Source organism: Natrix helvetica (genome assembly GCF_964273705.1).
Source record: "Natrix helvetica genome assembly, chromosome: 4".
NCBI lineage: Eukaryota > Metazoa > Chordata > Lepidosauria > Squamata > Natricidae > Natrix > Natrix helvetica.
Genome location: NC_138550.1, coordinates 54,817,981 through 54,832,797, shown reverse-complemented (window position 1 = coordinate 54,832,797; position 14,817 = coordinate 54,817,981). Strand labels below are relative to the sequence as shown.

The window sequence follows — 14,817 nt, the reverse complement described above, 5'->3', positions numbered from 1 at the left end:
CCAGTGTGGGGAGGAATCTGGCCCAATGACTGTGGGGATGGGATGGTGGGATAACTGGGAGAGTCATGAAGATTCTAAGTCATAAAGATGAATGTTGTAACTTTCACCATCACTAAGTGACTGATTATAAGTAGAGGAGTATCGGTACCTTCCTTTGGGAAGGTTATATGTTCCTGTTCATTCTCAATTTTTCAAAATTTTCCTTAGTCATCCAGATAGAAAAAGAAGCAATCTTCACCAGAAAAATATAGAAAAATAGCACAATTCTCCAGAACACCAATACAATTTCACATCTATAAAATTTACATGTTTTTCCCCCAAGTTGCCTTTGCTAATAGATATGTTTAATGTTGCAGTGTCCGATGAATGAGCACACTGGGGTCTGCAAAACATTTTAATTATCAAATTTCATGAAATATTGCAGCTTGAGTGCAAAACTGTGATTTCAAATAAGAAACAAGGTTTTTCCAGCATTTTGACTTTGAAACAAAGTTTTATTTACAGCGATAAGCAAGTGTGAGAAAAGATATAACTAGCAAAAGTTCGTTTGGCTTTGCTATATCTGTTGGAAATATGTCTTGGATTTCCCCAGCAATCATTTAGTTGTTAGGCAAAATCAGTTTCATCCTGCTGAGAATTGGATTTTGACAAGAGTCTGACACAATACGATTAACATGCACTCATTGTTCTTGTACTGGTAGGTACTCTTTGTACCTAATTGCTGATATACTGTGTTTTGAATAATGGTAAGTACAGTATTCCATGCTGTTTGTTCTGAGACAAATGTTGTACGACAAAAACTTGCCAATAACCCCTTTACTTTGCCTGAAAGTTTTTACTTTGATTGGATAAGGAAAGAAGAAATAGGGCAAGTAACTTAAAGAACACTGTCACCTAGATCTTTTCTTTTCTCTACTCTGCCAAGACTCAGATAAAGTAGCTTGGCTTTTATTCCCCTTCATTGAAGGCTGAAGGTCATAACATTCCACTCTGCCTTTCTCATAAAAGAAAGAGTTGGCTCCCTCAGCCAGATTTTTCAAGAATCAAAGGAGTTTGCAGCTTTTTAATCTACTTCCTTATCTTTCTTTCTGTCTGTCAATCCTATTTAAATCCCCCCTTTTCCAGAAAGTCCCCACCCACAGCAGTTCAATTATGGAGGATGGTATATAATTGACAGGGAGGCATGGCTATACAAGGTCACCTTTAGATAAAGACATCAGCAGAAAATTTACTATTTTGCTAAAGCAGTGTTGAAATTGGCCAACAATCCAAAATATCTTTCTATTTCTATTTTATATTTTTGTATTATATGTTTTTGAACACTTCTTTCAAAATAGTAAATTCAACTAGTTCTGTAGTTTTTGAATTGTAGCTATTGATATTTACTTTTTTGTCTCATTTATTAAGATAGACTAAAAAAGATAAATGAAGCTTTTTTAAAAAAGCGATAAACGATAATAATTATATTTATAAAGGCTTCTTTATTGTTTTACACAATGGTCTCAATGAAGATTGACTATATTTAATGGGATATTATTTTTTAAAGTGAATGTTGTCCTTCTGCACTGATAGGTACCAATTACATAAACCCTGAACATCTCTAAGATGTGAATTCCAGAATTAAACATTTTTAAAAAGAGAACTATGGAGAAGAACATTTGTAGCTCAGAACTGAAATGAGGAGTCCTTGGTGATCTCTGAGCTTGGTTGTTTTCTTTCAGATGTTTTATTGCCCAAGTAGATAACATCAATTGTGCACTGTTGTACAGCTGAGGTCTGGAGAAAACAACCAAGGTTTCAGAGCACCAAGGATTTTCAGAGGGAACTTTCTCTGGAAATCACAAATTACAAATGTAACTTATTATCCACAAAACATTCTTATCACATTTTTAAAAAAATGACTTTTCTCTCCCTACTTCAAAATAGTTGTTAAATAATCTATGGTCTGAGTGCACTTTTCTCTATGCTCTGATTTAAACCGCAGGCACAAAATATGTTGAATTACTCTGTAAAATAATGTAATTTTGCAAATGAACAAACTGAATGTTCCTTTGCTATTTACAACCTTATGTGGCAACATGATTTAAGAATATGTTCAAACCAGCAAATCTCTCGGGTACAAGGGGGAAACCATACTTACCGATACTGTCCAATTCGGAGAAAACAGAGAGCCCGATTGCCATAAAGAAAGTGATTTTCAGGCCTTAAAAAAGGTTAGATAATATTTAGCTTGTAAACCATAAAGAAAAACATAAAACAATTAGCCATAAATTATTTCAAATGAAATTTTAAGGTAAAAAAATTAATTTGTAAACTGAGTTTGAAGAAATACTCAGCTTTTAAAAAATACATTATCTACAGAACAAATTTTATGAGAATTGACTCTAGACAGAGAATGCAAGTGGCACGGCTTTTACTACTAGCCAACATATGGCTAAATAGCAGAATTACAACAGTTTGTATAAACTGATCTTGCTAACAACAGTGCATATACTACTCATCCCTAAACAATTAATTCTTAATGGACAATCTACTTTTATGCTTTCTCTCCTGAGAAGACTGTTGAAATGAAAACAAAGGTGAACCAATAGGAATATTGCATTTTTTGCTTTCCTTACAGAGATGAGGGCTTAGGGTCAAGCTAGTTCCACTATGAAGTCTAAGCCTAGAGAACATAATCATTCATGGGATCAGGATCACAAATATAAGGCAACTTTTGAAGGGCATGTCATAAAGATTTATCAAAGCATGTTATGCATGTAGGCTCTAAGCTTTAAATCCCTTTAATTGTTAGCAAGCTGCTGGAAACAATGTGTTATTAATGGCACCATTTTCAATTTATCCTTATTATCCATCTTGGACTGACTTTTTGGAATCTAATTTTGCCTATGCTTTATCCATCTGCTGAATTTGCAGTAATTACTGACTTTTGATATGTATGCTAGTCTGCGAGCTATGTCTAAAGAGACACACACCATAATAATTTCCTATTATATCTTTTCTCATAAACTTATTGTTACTTCAAAGGTTTCAGAAGTGACCATTTTTATTCTATTGTTCTCTATTCCTACTGAGAAGAAAAGCTTTTTGGAAAGCTACAACATATAGGGCATACAAATTGTATGCGATATGCTGGCTTTTTATTCATTTCCCAGTTGATTTTCTCAGTAGTTCAAACTGGAAATTATAAATGGTTCCAATATCAATCAACTGGGGAGGATGTAAGAAAGGTGCAATGGGACTTCTGGGGATCCCATTGTGTGTCTTTGTCAGTAGTCTGGTGCAAAACCTGAATATCTTACCCATCTACAGTGTGATCATGGACAGATATGCCTCAGTTAATTGAAGTAGTTGTCTATGTATGTGCACGATCAAGTTAATTATGGCTATCAAGTGAAAAAAATGGAGACTCTATTTTTAGCTGGACTGCATAAGTTAATTCTTAATCCAGATGTAATCAGTAAACAAGTAATGTTATTCACTATCTGAAATGTTTAGAAATCCTTTGTTGGTCTTAATAGTCAGAATAAATGCTGGTCTCAACTAATATGGCCACAGCAATTCTTTGAAAAGATACTACTGACCGTAAGAGTTAAGAATCAGCCATCTGAAAGCAAGACTATACTTTCATGTGAATGTCATTATATGAGAAAGTTCTACAAATTTAAAATACTATATTCCTCCCTCTCTCCTTTATTACACTACTCTAATTACATTCTCCCAAACTTAATTTCTGGACATTAGCATGCTTTTGTATAGTAACATAATTTATCCCTTACCATAGTTCTATAGCTTTTGTATAGAAAGTGACTGCCCTATCAAATTTATCCTTAGCAAATGCTTCATTTCCCTTTTTTTTCATATTCTCACTGTTCTGTAATAAAATATTACAAAATAAAATTAACAAGAAATGGAAGTTATTTTCAAATTGCAATATACAAGATTTGGTCAGTAAAATCTCTATGAACAATGATGCTGTTTTTTAATTATTTTAAGATTTTTGGGCTATGCAATGTAGAGCATTAGAAACATATCCGTAATAATCAAATAGCAACAACAAATAACAAATAATCATCCAGTAAATCATTTCAAAATTGTGAGCATTCTCATTCTAATTTAAACATTGGTTTGCATGAAGTCATTTATTCTAGCAGTGATCAAGATATACAATGTAAAAAGGTGGTACACTTTACTGAAATGAATGGAAGAACGGAAGAACCAAAGCCCACACTCTATGATTACATCAAAGCTTGTGCATAAGGGTATCTAGCTTGGTTGTTTTGAAATGTCTGTTTACATTCTATAATCATTGTAAGGATTATGAGTCAGTGAAAGTGAGTTGGGCATCCACATATATTTTCTTAAAGAAACAAGAATGTAAATAATGCAGAGATAATATATTTTATAGATAGATAGCACAAAGACCAGATAAAACCACCCGAAACCCCCTCTCTGATGGAAATGGGCAACTTAGAAAAGGATGGATGGATGGATAGATAGATAGATAGATGCATCTCATTATTAAATTAGCCTTCAATTTTTGTGATTTGTAATTTTTTAAAAAAAACTCACCATCATACAGTTGTCACAATAATAAGATTCAAAGGCTTCTACTAAATTGTAGTCCTCCAAAGTAACTTTACTTATATAATACCTATCTGTAATAAGAAATAAAATGCTCAATTAAGATAACTGCATTGATTGTTTGCTGCTAAGAGGTATAGTACTGAAATATGTGCAACCTCCTTTTAAGGACAAATGGCCTTAAGTTCTTCTTTATTTAAAATGAGTTAATGGGAAAACTAAAGCCACCATTCCTAAAAGCAGCAAATAGTGCTGTATTAATAACAATGGGACACTAAAAGGCTTTCAGAGCTATGGGATGGAATGGAATAGAGTAGTAATGTCCAGAGGCCATAAATCTACAAGTTTCACAGGGGGTAACATCACATGGGAGGTCCTGAGTTACACATAAGCTCCATTATTTAATCACGCAAAGCTAATAAAGCTTTTGGGGCCTAGGATGTTCACAGCAATCCAGCACAACAGCAATTGCCCAATGGCAGAATTCCAGTTCAGTTCCTGAAACACTCAACTGTTTTTCAGCTATGGTTGCGTGCAGTATGGACAAACACTAATATTAGATGCTTTTTGCCCTTTGTGATTGGGGCACTCCATTTTTTTTCTGTCAAGATGTAATAAAAACAATTCAAGCAAATAGATGATTACATTAAGGTGAATTCCACTTACAGTATATACTTTGAATAAAATACATCATAGATTTTTTTAAAAAAAACATTCTATTTCCAACAATGAATAAGAAAAGCTTGCACAAGGTAACACTGGTTCAGAACTCTTAATTCTACTCTATATTACTTAATAAAAACATCCTGATGTATCCTACATTGCTCAAAGGGAGCATTTCAATCCCCGGCAATGTGAATTCTGCAGAAAAGTGAGACATTCTTTACAATAATTCATACACGTTGTAAAAAAATCCCAATGTTTTTTAAAAAATTATTTATTAAAATTATTTGCCACCCATCTTACTGCTATGAGTAAAATGTAACAAAAGTTTACTCTGCTCTGGTGGATTACAATAAGGGTTTTAAGCATCACAGTGAATTAGATATGTTTTTCTTTGCTAATCCTCTATATAAAATAATTCAAAATAATGATAAATTCCAGCATCTATTTTATACTTATCTAACCAAAATTTAACAATGCAATATATTTTTTTTAATTTCATTTTTTTAATTATTTCAATTGAAAAAAAGAGTAGAAATATTAAAGAGTTCTATTACATCACTAATGATAATTGCAACTTCATTAGGCAAAACTAAGACTGGATCCAAATGCTTAATGCTTGGGCAATACAGTGCTAAATATTTAGCTTTTAACTAAAGAAAGATAAGAGCTTGTTTTCCCCACTATCATTTTCATTATTTCTTCTTAATCTGTTGTAATATGCAGTAGTATGTTATGTTTGTTTGACTGTAATGAGGTAAACACTAAATGAATCAGTACAAGAAGAGGATATGGAGTTAGATCCAGAAATCTGTTGACAAGTGGGTGACAGAAATCGCATTTTCGGAGTATTTTCAAAGGTTTCTCCTCAAGGGCAGCTGCATAATATGATGCAGCATAGAGAGCTTAAGAGAAAATGGTATTTCCTTATTCCTCTCTCAGGGGAAACTTTTGAAATGACTGACATCTATCAAACACAGCTGTTAGTAAGAGCCTTTCCTGTAATGGAACCCTGAATGAAAGCTGTAATATGTAAGATAAGATTTACATTAACAACTTTTTATTTCAGCTTAAGACTACAAAAATCCTCTTTCCTTCATAGAAAAAAAATGCTTCCTAAACTGATTATAGGAAGTTTAAATCATTTGTATACTTACATGCAGAAAAGAACAGTTTGAGGATAGACCAACAACAATAATCTGCAAGTTTCCTTAATTTCTGTAAAATGCCAATGTGATCCGCATATTTCATCCACTCTAAAACTTCAGAAGTTATAAATACTCCCTATTTAAATTAAGGAAAATATCAGTATTATTTTAATTATCTTCATAATTATATTCAGTGTAATTAAATTTGAGCACATTTCACAAATGTGTTCCTTAATAACCTTGTCTGTAACAGAAAGGAAAACACAATTCACATTTAACATATTAATCTAAGAAAATAGATGTTAAACTGTTTTAGAAGATCAATATTAGTTTATTGATTGAATCAATATAAGCAACATATTAAAATAATATAATAGTACAACCTAACTAAATTATAGTTGCCACCATACATAATACTAGCAAACCACAGAAATTAACATGTCCTATGCAACCACTTTTGCAAGTCATTAATAGCAATATATTATCTAATATACTTTTTACTAAAATATCAAAGAATTCCTTCAGTAATACACTACAGTAGACTTAGCAAAATCTTAAAACAATACTTCCTGCACCAAGTAAGAATGGGCAACCTGCATTCCCCAAATCTAAATGTTTAATTACATTATTTTATTTATATCCTGCCTTTATTATTTTTTACAATTAACTCAGGCAGCAAATAAATCCAAGATATCTTCCTCCTCCTATTATCCTTACAAAACAACCCTGTGAAGTAGGTTGGACTGAGAGAGAAGTGACTAGCCCAAGGTCACCCAGCTGCCTTTCATGGCTAAGGCAGAACTTAAATTCATGCTCTCTTGCTTTCTAGCCTGGAGCCTTAACCACTAGACCAAACTGGTTCTCCTTAACATCTGTGGCAAAATGTAGTGATACAAGTAAGTTATTTTATATGATTATTTATGTAATCTTTTATATTTATTCACAAACAACTTAATAAGCTACAGCAAAAAACATTGATTTGTATGTAACTTTTAGCATGTATAAAATCTTAAAATAGCTGAAGTGAAGCACCCAAAATAAGTGAGATTTGTTCAATGAATAACAACTGGGTAAGGATGTCAACCTGAGGAATTGCTCATAATTGATTATTATGAACAAGTGATAACAAAGGACATCAAAAGAAAGCCGCAAGAAAATGATACTAAAGATACTATTCTCACAACAAGCCTGGTTTCTCAACAAAAATTCCTCTGTGGCTTATGCAAGGCCTACTGAAATGAACAGAACATTCTTGGACATTTATTGATAAGGAATCAGGAGCATGAAGTCTCTGAGAGACTGGCTCTTTGTAAGCAAAAGTGAAAGTCTGTTCACTATGTACACTAAATGATCACACATGAGTACAGCATCTATGTTAGAGGTACAATGCAACCTATAAATTTATAAGAACTGTTAAATGTTAAACTCTCTACTATGCATATGCATTATAAGTAAGCATGTATACAAAACACTGGATTTATTTCTATCAAATTCATTATAACAGATAACGTATATGATTATTCTGGATTTTTATATTTGACATATGTATTTTAAATCATGAGCCAGCCCCTTATGGGGAACAAAAAAGATACAAAATTTTAACAAAACAAAGAGTTTATCTGAATAAATAGTTCAAACCAAAATTACCTTCTCTAAATCAGTTTCAGTTGTCAATATTCCATTGATGAAAAGCTGATCATCCTGGAAGTAAGAGAAGAAAAGGCTTGTCAGCAAGAGCAATCATACACTTTCTTTCGGTTATAATGCCTCATTTATGTTACAGAGAGCAGGAATGCACAGTACTTAAGCTTGCAGAACACATAGATAGCTCCACTGATACATGATTGTTTTACATACCATAAACTCAGATATACTAAAATACAACTCTCACTTTTATTTTTGGGGCTCAATAATTTTTCAAACTTTCAATTTTTCAAAATAAAGCGATTGGAATATATTTTACAGACCTAAGAGTTTCAAATATGCAAAAGTCTAGAATAATCATATGATTTATTACAAGGTTAGAGCAATCATATGAAGTTTTTTTTAACTTCAACTAAACTTGGAAGTCCTAAGAAAGACAATGACAATTGATATTTTTTCTGAAACACAGTTCTTTAAGAAATATGCAGCCATTTTTTATGTCATTCCTGTATTAATGTAGATTAATGTAGCATTAACATTTTGGACACCTTAAAAAAATTAAATTACTTACAGCAAAGTTTTTTACTATATCAGTAACATCTTCTAAAATCTCAATTTGACAGAGTTTCTCCAAATTTAGCTCATCAAATTGGCAACTGTTAAATGTAGAAAAAAAGATGTTTAAAATCCATTAAGCATTATTAATGAAATTCTATACTCTTGGAAATATGTAAAAAAAAATTAAAGGACATTACAACGTATCTGATTTGCTCTATATTTGTATTTATGTCTGAAACCACAGGTATTCCTCATTCCTCATTCATTCAATAAGTCAAATGCCTGCAATCAATCAGTGGAGGCAATCCTCAGCATACCTGCTATGAAAGAATTGCATTCTGGGACTTAATGCATAGTATCTTTAGGATTAGTGCTTCAAGCCACTGAAGTTGGTTTTTTACACAATTACTCTTCTCAATGTCCCTCTGAATAACTTGCTCCAATATATTTCTTGTTCATAATCTGTTAACTGATTTTCATAAGATTTTACAAAAAAAAATATATATAGGTTTTCTGTGTTTAAACTTTTAAAAATACAATGGACAGACAGAATGCAAATAAATATTTCTTTACCTGGGATCATGGCATTTCTTAGTGGGATCACAATGAGGTACAAATAAAAGTGGTCTAAATGTGCATATTTTAATTATGTCACAGTATTTCTGCAGCTGAAAAACAGGTTTGCTGCACCACATTTGGCAGATATCACCTACGGCACAAAATTGGGAAAAACGGGGCAGGGGGCACAGAAAGACAAAATCAAAAACAAAGGTCTAGTAATCCTCCAAGCCCAAGGATCTAACTAGTGGGTGTCAAATATTTTGATATCTTGTCTTTGTCCCGCTCCCGCTCCGAGGACCTAGTGACTGCCTGGAATAGGGCGACGACTGGGGCCTTGGACCGGGTTGCGCCTTTGCGACCTCTCCTGCGGCATCGACCCACCCGGGCTCCTTGGTTTACTGAAGAGCTTAGGGTGATGAAGCGCCACAGGAGATGTCTAGAGAGCAGGTGGAGGTCCTCGCGCTCCGAATCTGACCGAACACAGGTAAGAGCCTATTTGCGGACTTACCTTGTGGCAATAAGAGCGGCCAAACGTAGACATTGTGCTGCTCTTATTGCGTCCGCGGATAACCGCCCTGCCGCCCTGTTTAGGGTGACTCGCTCCCTTCTATCGCAGAGGGTGCGGGAGACACCCTTACAGGGTAGAGCAGAGGAGTTTGGGGAATATCTTCAGGACAAAATCGATCAGATCCGGAGCGGGTGGACCTCCGTCAGTGGACCAGACGAGCCGCCAACAGCGAGTCTTGAGAGACCACTCTGGGAGGAGTTTGACTCTGTTGCCCCCGAGGATTTGGACAGGTTGCGTGGACGGCTGCGACCCACCACTTGTTTAACGGACCCGTGCCCCTCCTGGCTGGTACTGGCAGCCTGGGAGGTGACACGAGGCTGGCTCCTGGGCCTGGTGAGCGCATCACTGGGTGAGGGATACTTACCAACCGCCTTGAAAGAGGCGGTGGTGAGACCCTTGCTCAAGAGGCCTTCGCTCGACCCAATGGAGCTAGCTAACTATCGTCCAGTCTCCAACCTCCCCTTCGTGGCGAAGGTTGTTGAGAATGTGGTGGCGCAGCAGCTCCCGCGACACCTAGACGAATCCGATTATCTAGACCCACGCCAGTCCGGCTTCCGACCCGGGCACAGCACCGAGACAGCCTTGGTCGCGTTGGTCGATGATCTCTGGAGGGCCAGAGATAGGGGTTGCTCCTCTATCCTGGTCCTATTAGACCTCTCGGCGGCTTTTGATACCATCGACCATGGTATCCTATTGCGCCGGTTGGAGGGGATGGGAGTCGGAGGCACCGTTTTGCGGTGGTTCGGCTCCTACCTCTCCGACCGGAAGCAATGTGTGTTGACAGGGGGACAGAGGTCGTCCCTGAGGCCACTCACTTGTGGGGTGCCACAGGGGTCGGTCCTCTCGCCTCTCCTGTTCAACGCATATGTGAAGCCGCTGGGTGAGATCATCCGTGGTTTTGGGGTTGAATACCATCTCTACGCTGATGATACTCAGCTGTATATTTCAACCCCAAACCACCCCAACGAGGCTGTCGAAGTGATGTCCCGGTGTTTGGAGGCCGTCGGGGTCTGGATGGGGGACAACAGACTCAAACTCAACCCCTCCAAGACCGAGTGGCTGTGGTTGCCGGCACCTCGGTTCAGCCAGCTGACTCCATCGCTGGCCATAGGGGGCGAACAGTTGTCCCCTGTGGAGCGGGCGCGCAATTTGGGTGTCCTCCTTGATGCCCGGCTGTCAATGGAGGACCATGTGGCAGCCGTGGCAAGGGGGGCATTCCACCAGGTTCGCCTGGTGCGCCAATTGCGCCCCCTACTGGACCGGAGTGCCCTGCGCACGGTCACTCATGCGCTGGTGACGTCTCGCCTGGACTACTGCAATGCCCTCTACATGGGGCTTCCCTTGGGACGCATCCGGAGACTGCAGCTAGTTCAGAACGCAGCCGCGCGGGTTATTATGGGAAGTACCCGTTACTCCCACGTAACACCTCTCCTGCGCGAGCTGCACTGGCTACCTGTAGCCTTTCGGGTGCGTTTCAAGGTATTGATCACCATCTTTAAAGCGCTCCATGGCAGAGGACCTAGTTATCTGCAGGATCGCATCCTACCACACACGTCCCTGCGACCTATCCGCTCACACAGGGAGGGGCTCCTCCTGGTGCCGTCTGCTAGGCAATGCCAGCGGGCGACACCTAGGAGTAGATCCTTCTCTGTGATGGGCCCAACCCTCTGGAATGACCTCCCCCCAGACATTCGAACTACCACCGACCTCCGTTCCTTCCGGCAAAAGTTAAAGACTCACCTATTTCAATCAGCTGGCCTGGCACTTTCTTAGTTTTACCTCCCGGGATTTATTTATTTTAATTGGGTTTGGGGTTTTATAGGCTTTTAACGTATTATATTTATTATTCTATTACAGTCTCACAACCTCCTTCACCAGTATTAATTTAATTGTTTATGTATGTATTTTACAACGTATTTTAGTGACTGTACACCGCCCCGAGTCCTCTCCGGGAGAGGGGGCGGTCTATAAGTGTGAATAATAAATAAATAAATAAATAAATAAATAAATTTGTACAGCAAGATAACAAGGACTATTAAACAGAACCCAGATAAGAAAACTATACAACAAAAAAAGTATTATCAGTTTAAATACCTGGTTCATGTTTCTTTGGAGAATATTCACGAAATGTTCCACGCATCTAGAAACAAAGACATTTTAAGTACCACTCTAAAAGTGTGAAGCAAAATGAAAAACAGCCCTGAGTTAAGCAATAGTGTTAATTCAAAAGTGGATGTTGAATGCTCTTCAACCAATACCAAAACAAATATAAAACTGTTCTCTCTTTGTAAACCAAAGAGATATTTGGGTATCAAGGCAGACTAACAAAGGATCAGTATCCTGAAAAGCTGATTTAACATTGCATAGACCAGCAAATCTTTTGATTCTTTTCTGGAGAAAGTTTTTTTTTAAATGACCTTCTTCCTAGAAACAGGAAAACAAATAAGAAAATGCTGATATATAAAACACTTTCTGAAGTAAGCTATACTACCTAGTGCTAGACTTCCAATTAAGTCCTAATAAACCTTGCTTAGGTTGGGATCAATACAAGTTCAGTTATATGCTGCCACTTGCTGAGAAACCATTACCAATAGTCTAGGGTTCAAAATTAATAATATATTTAAATTTCTGGTTGTAAAATTCACACCTGTGATGCCAAATTTTTATCAGAATATCTGTGCAGAGATTCAAATAAAAGACATAACTGAAATACACTATACAATAGCACTTATGACTTATATACCGCTTCAGTGCTTCACAGCTCTCTCTAAGCAAATTTACAGTCAGCATATTGCCCCCAACAATCCTCATTTTACCGACCTCGGAAGGATGGAAGGATGAGTCAACCTTGAGCCTGGTGAAACTCAAACTGCCAAACAGTCGGCTGTCAGCAGAATTAGCCTGCAATACTGCAATCTAACCACTGTGCCACCACGGCTCTTAATGGAAATTTCAACTAATAATATAATATATAATAATATATTATAATAATAACACAGGTGTTATTTTTCATTAAGTACTTACCAATTCACAACATGGCCTGATGTAAGGACTACAAAGTGAGATGTACCTGATCTCTTCAAAAGTAGGATTTTCCATACTGCATGACCTTTAAAATGTAACAAAATGTTTAGAAAAATTGATTTAACAAAAATGCTAATTATCCATGTTTTAATGGATTTTAGCTAAAAGAAAAACAATTTGTTAAAAACAAATAAAAAATAAAATTAAAACAATTTAATTACTACATTAATTTTAGATGATCAGATATTTATCCAAATCTGTACTTTGTATCAGTATATGACATAGAAAAAATCCTATTGGTTAGGTAGTTGTAAAAAATGACAATTTTATGAAGGGAAATGAAGGGAAGAACCATCCTGCTGGATCAGGACAAGGATCATTTTATTTCAGTGTTTTGCTTCTCACAGTGGCCAGATGCTATGTAGTACTTGGGTTCAAGAAACAATTACATTCTCCCTTTCCATCACTGTTCTCTGCAATTAATATTTGGAAACTTGCTTCCTTCAACCTAAAAGTAACCGTGAAATTGCAAGCATTTGAAATATATAGTCTATGTGTCAGGGGAAATTTCACCCTGAGCTAATGAGGTGTAGACCGTCGGCTTTCCTAAAAAGCATATCTTCAGAAAAAGCGAAAATAAGACCCGATTACATGTTCTAATGAAAACAAGCTTTAATATAAAAAAATAAAAATAAAACAAATCTATCTAATTGTTACATTTTGGCAAGAGCCAAACCTTCTTGGCAGACAAACAGAAGATCAAAAGTCTCTGGAATGTGTGTGAGCAGGCGCAGTACATCATTGTCAGATAAGAAAAACTTCTCTACAGTATAACTCAAGTAGACAAACAAAATAACGTAGTGACACTATGAATATATTCAATATCCTTTTAAAGCGATACAAATAAACAGTCAACACTACATTTTGTGGTGATAAATTTAACAAATTAAATGTGATCTGTTCAAAGAATTGCAGTCTTTCATCTTTTCCAAATCTTTTTCCAACCAGTATTGTTGAATGATTCCTAGTCTTAATGCCCTAAGGAAGGAATTTTTTTTCCTTTAAACTTTTTCCTTGCTTTGTATAACATTATACAGCTCAATTATGCCCTCTTTCAATTACACTTTTCCAACCTGCAGAATTACACACATTCTTCTATAGAAGCAGTTTGAGTCCCTTTTCAACTGTAGAGTCAACAACTACACACAATATTCCAAATGCAGACATGCTATATATTTGCATAATAAGGTCAATGCTTTTACTTGCATTTCTCATTTACTGATTAGTTAGCTCTGAAAGATATTTCCAGGTTTTTTCAAAATCGTGTTCCAATACATATCCTGAAAAATTTGGCACCATTTTTACACTTGACCAATTCATTGCTTACCCATAAATTGATCCCATCTATAAGCAAGTTAAAAAGCACTAGTCCTTACACACAACCTTGCTGGATTCCTCTTACCGAATTCCTCTTATTCCTTGAATCATAATTGGGGCCACTCAGAACACTGTCAGGTCATCGAGGGGAATCTGGGAGCCCCAAAAGGCAGCTTACTCGGAAGCTGGTCCGGCAGGAAGACTTGTGCGGTTGCTAGAGATAATATCAGCGGAAAATAATTCCAGAGAGGAGAACAGAAGTGGCTGCCCTTAAAAAACATGGAGCCTTCCCACGTTTTAGATAAGCTGCATCAGAACACAAGGAAACACTGTTGAATGTACTGCCTGAAGGCGGGTCGCGGGGAAAGAGAGCCCCACGAGACTCGTGGAGGCCCGGGAGCTTAGCCACGGAGAAGGCTGAACGACCGCGAAGTTTAATCAAAGTCGCCCGCGACCGCATCAATGCACGGAGCTTTTCTCTCACCGGGACGACAGGCAAGCTTTATGGGACTCCCCGCTGCTCTTACCTTCACGCCGCCTTTTCTTTCCCCGAAAGGAACAATCACCACCTCACCACGTCACCACCATCCAACACGCTTCCGCCTTACTCTGCCTCCTCATTGGTCCCTCACTGCATACACCCTGGCTTTCAAAATAGGATGATAACCCTTGCGCTTTCCGGACTGCGAA

The 14,817-nt window shown here is 37.0% G+C and overlaps 1 protein-coding gene across 2 annotated transcripts in view; it reads right to left on the bottom strand.

The window, feature by feature from the left end:
- The window catches only part of TTC3 (tetratricopeptide repeat domain 3), a 68,775-nt gene extending 53,992 nt beyond the window's left edge, over window positions 1–14,783 (bottom strand). The window contains exons 1-11 of one of the 2 annotated variants that reach the window (XM_081951304.1): window positions 14,655–14,783; window positions 14,213–14,341; window positions 12,751–12,835; window positions 11,821–11,866; window positions 9,171–9,306; window positions 8,611–8,695; window positions 8,043–8,096; window positions 6,405–6,531; window positions 4,573–4,658; window positions 3,780–3,874; window positions 2,141–2,203 (exon numbers count right to left, since the gene is read on the bottom strand). In XM_081951304.1, the coding sequence (XP_081807430.1) occupies window positions 2,141–2,203; window positions 3,780–3,874; window positions 4,573–4,658; window positions 6,405–6,531; window positions 8,043–8,096; window positions 8,611–8,695; window positions 9,171–9,306; window positions 11,821–11,866; window positions 12,751–12,835; window positions 14,213–14,238 (803 nt within the window). In that variant the 5' untranslated portion in view covers window positions 14,239–14,341; window positions 14,655–14,783. The other variant, XM_081951303.1, reaches the window with a different exon arrangement.
- Window positions 14,784–14,817: the final 34 nt, after the last annotated feature.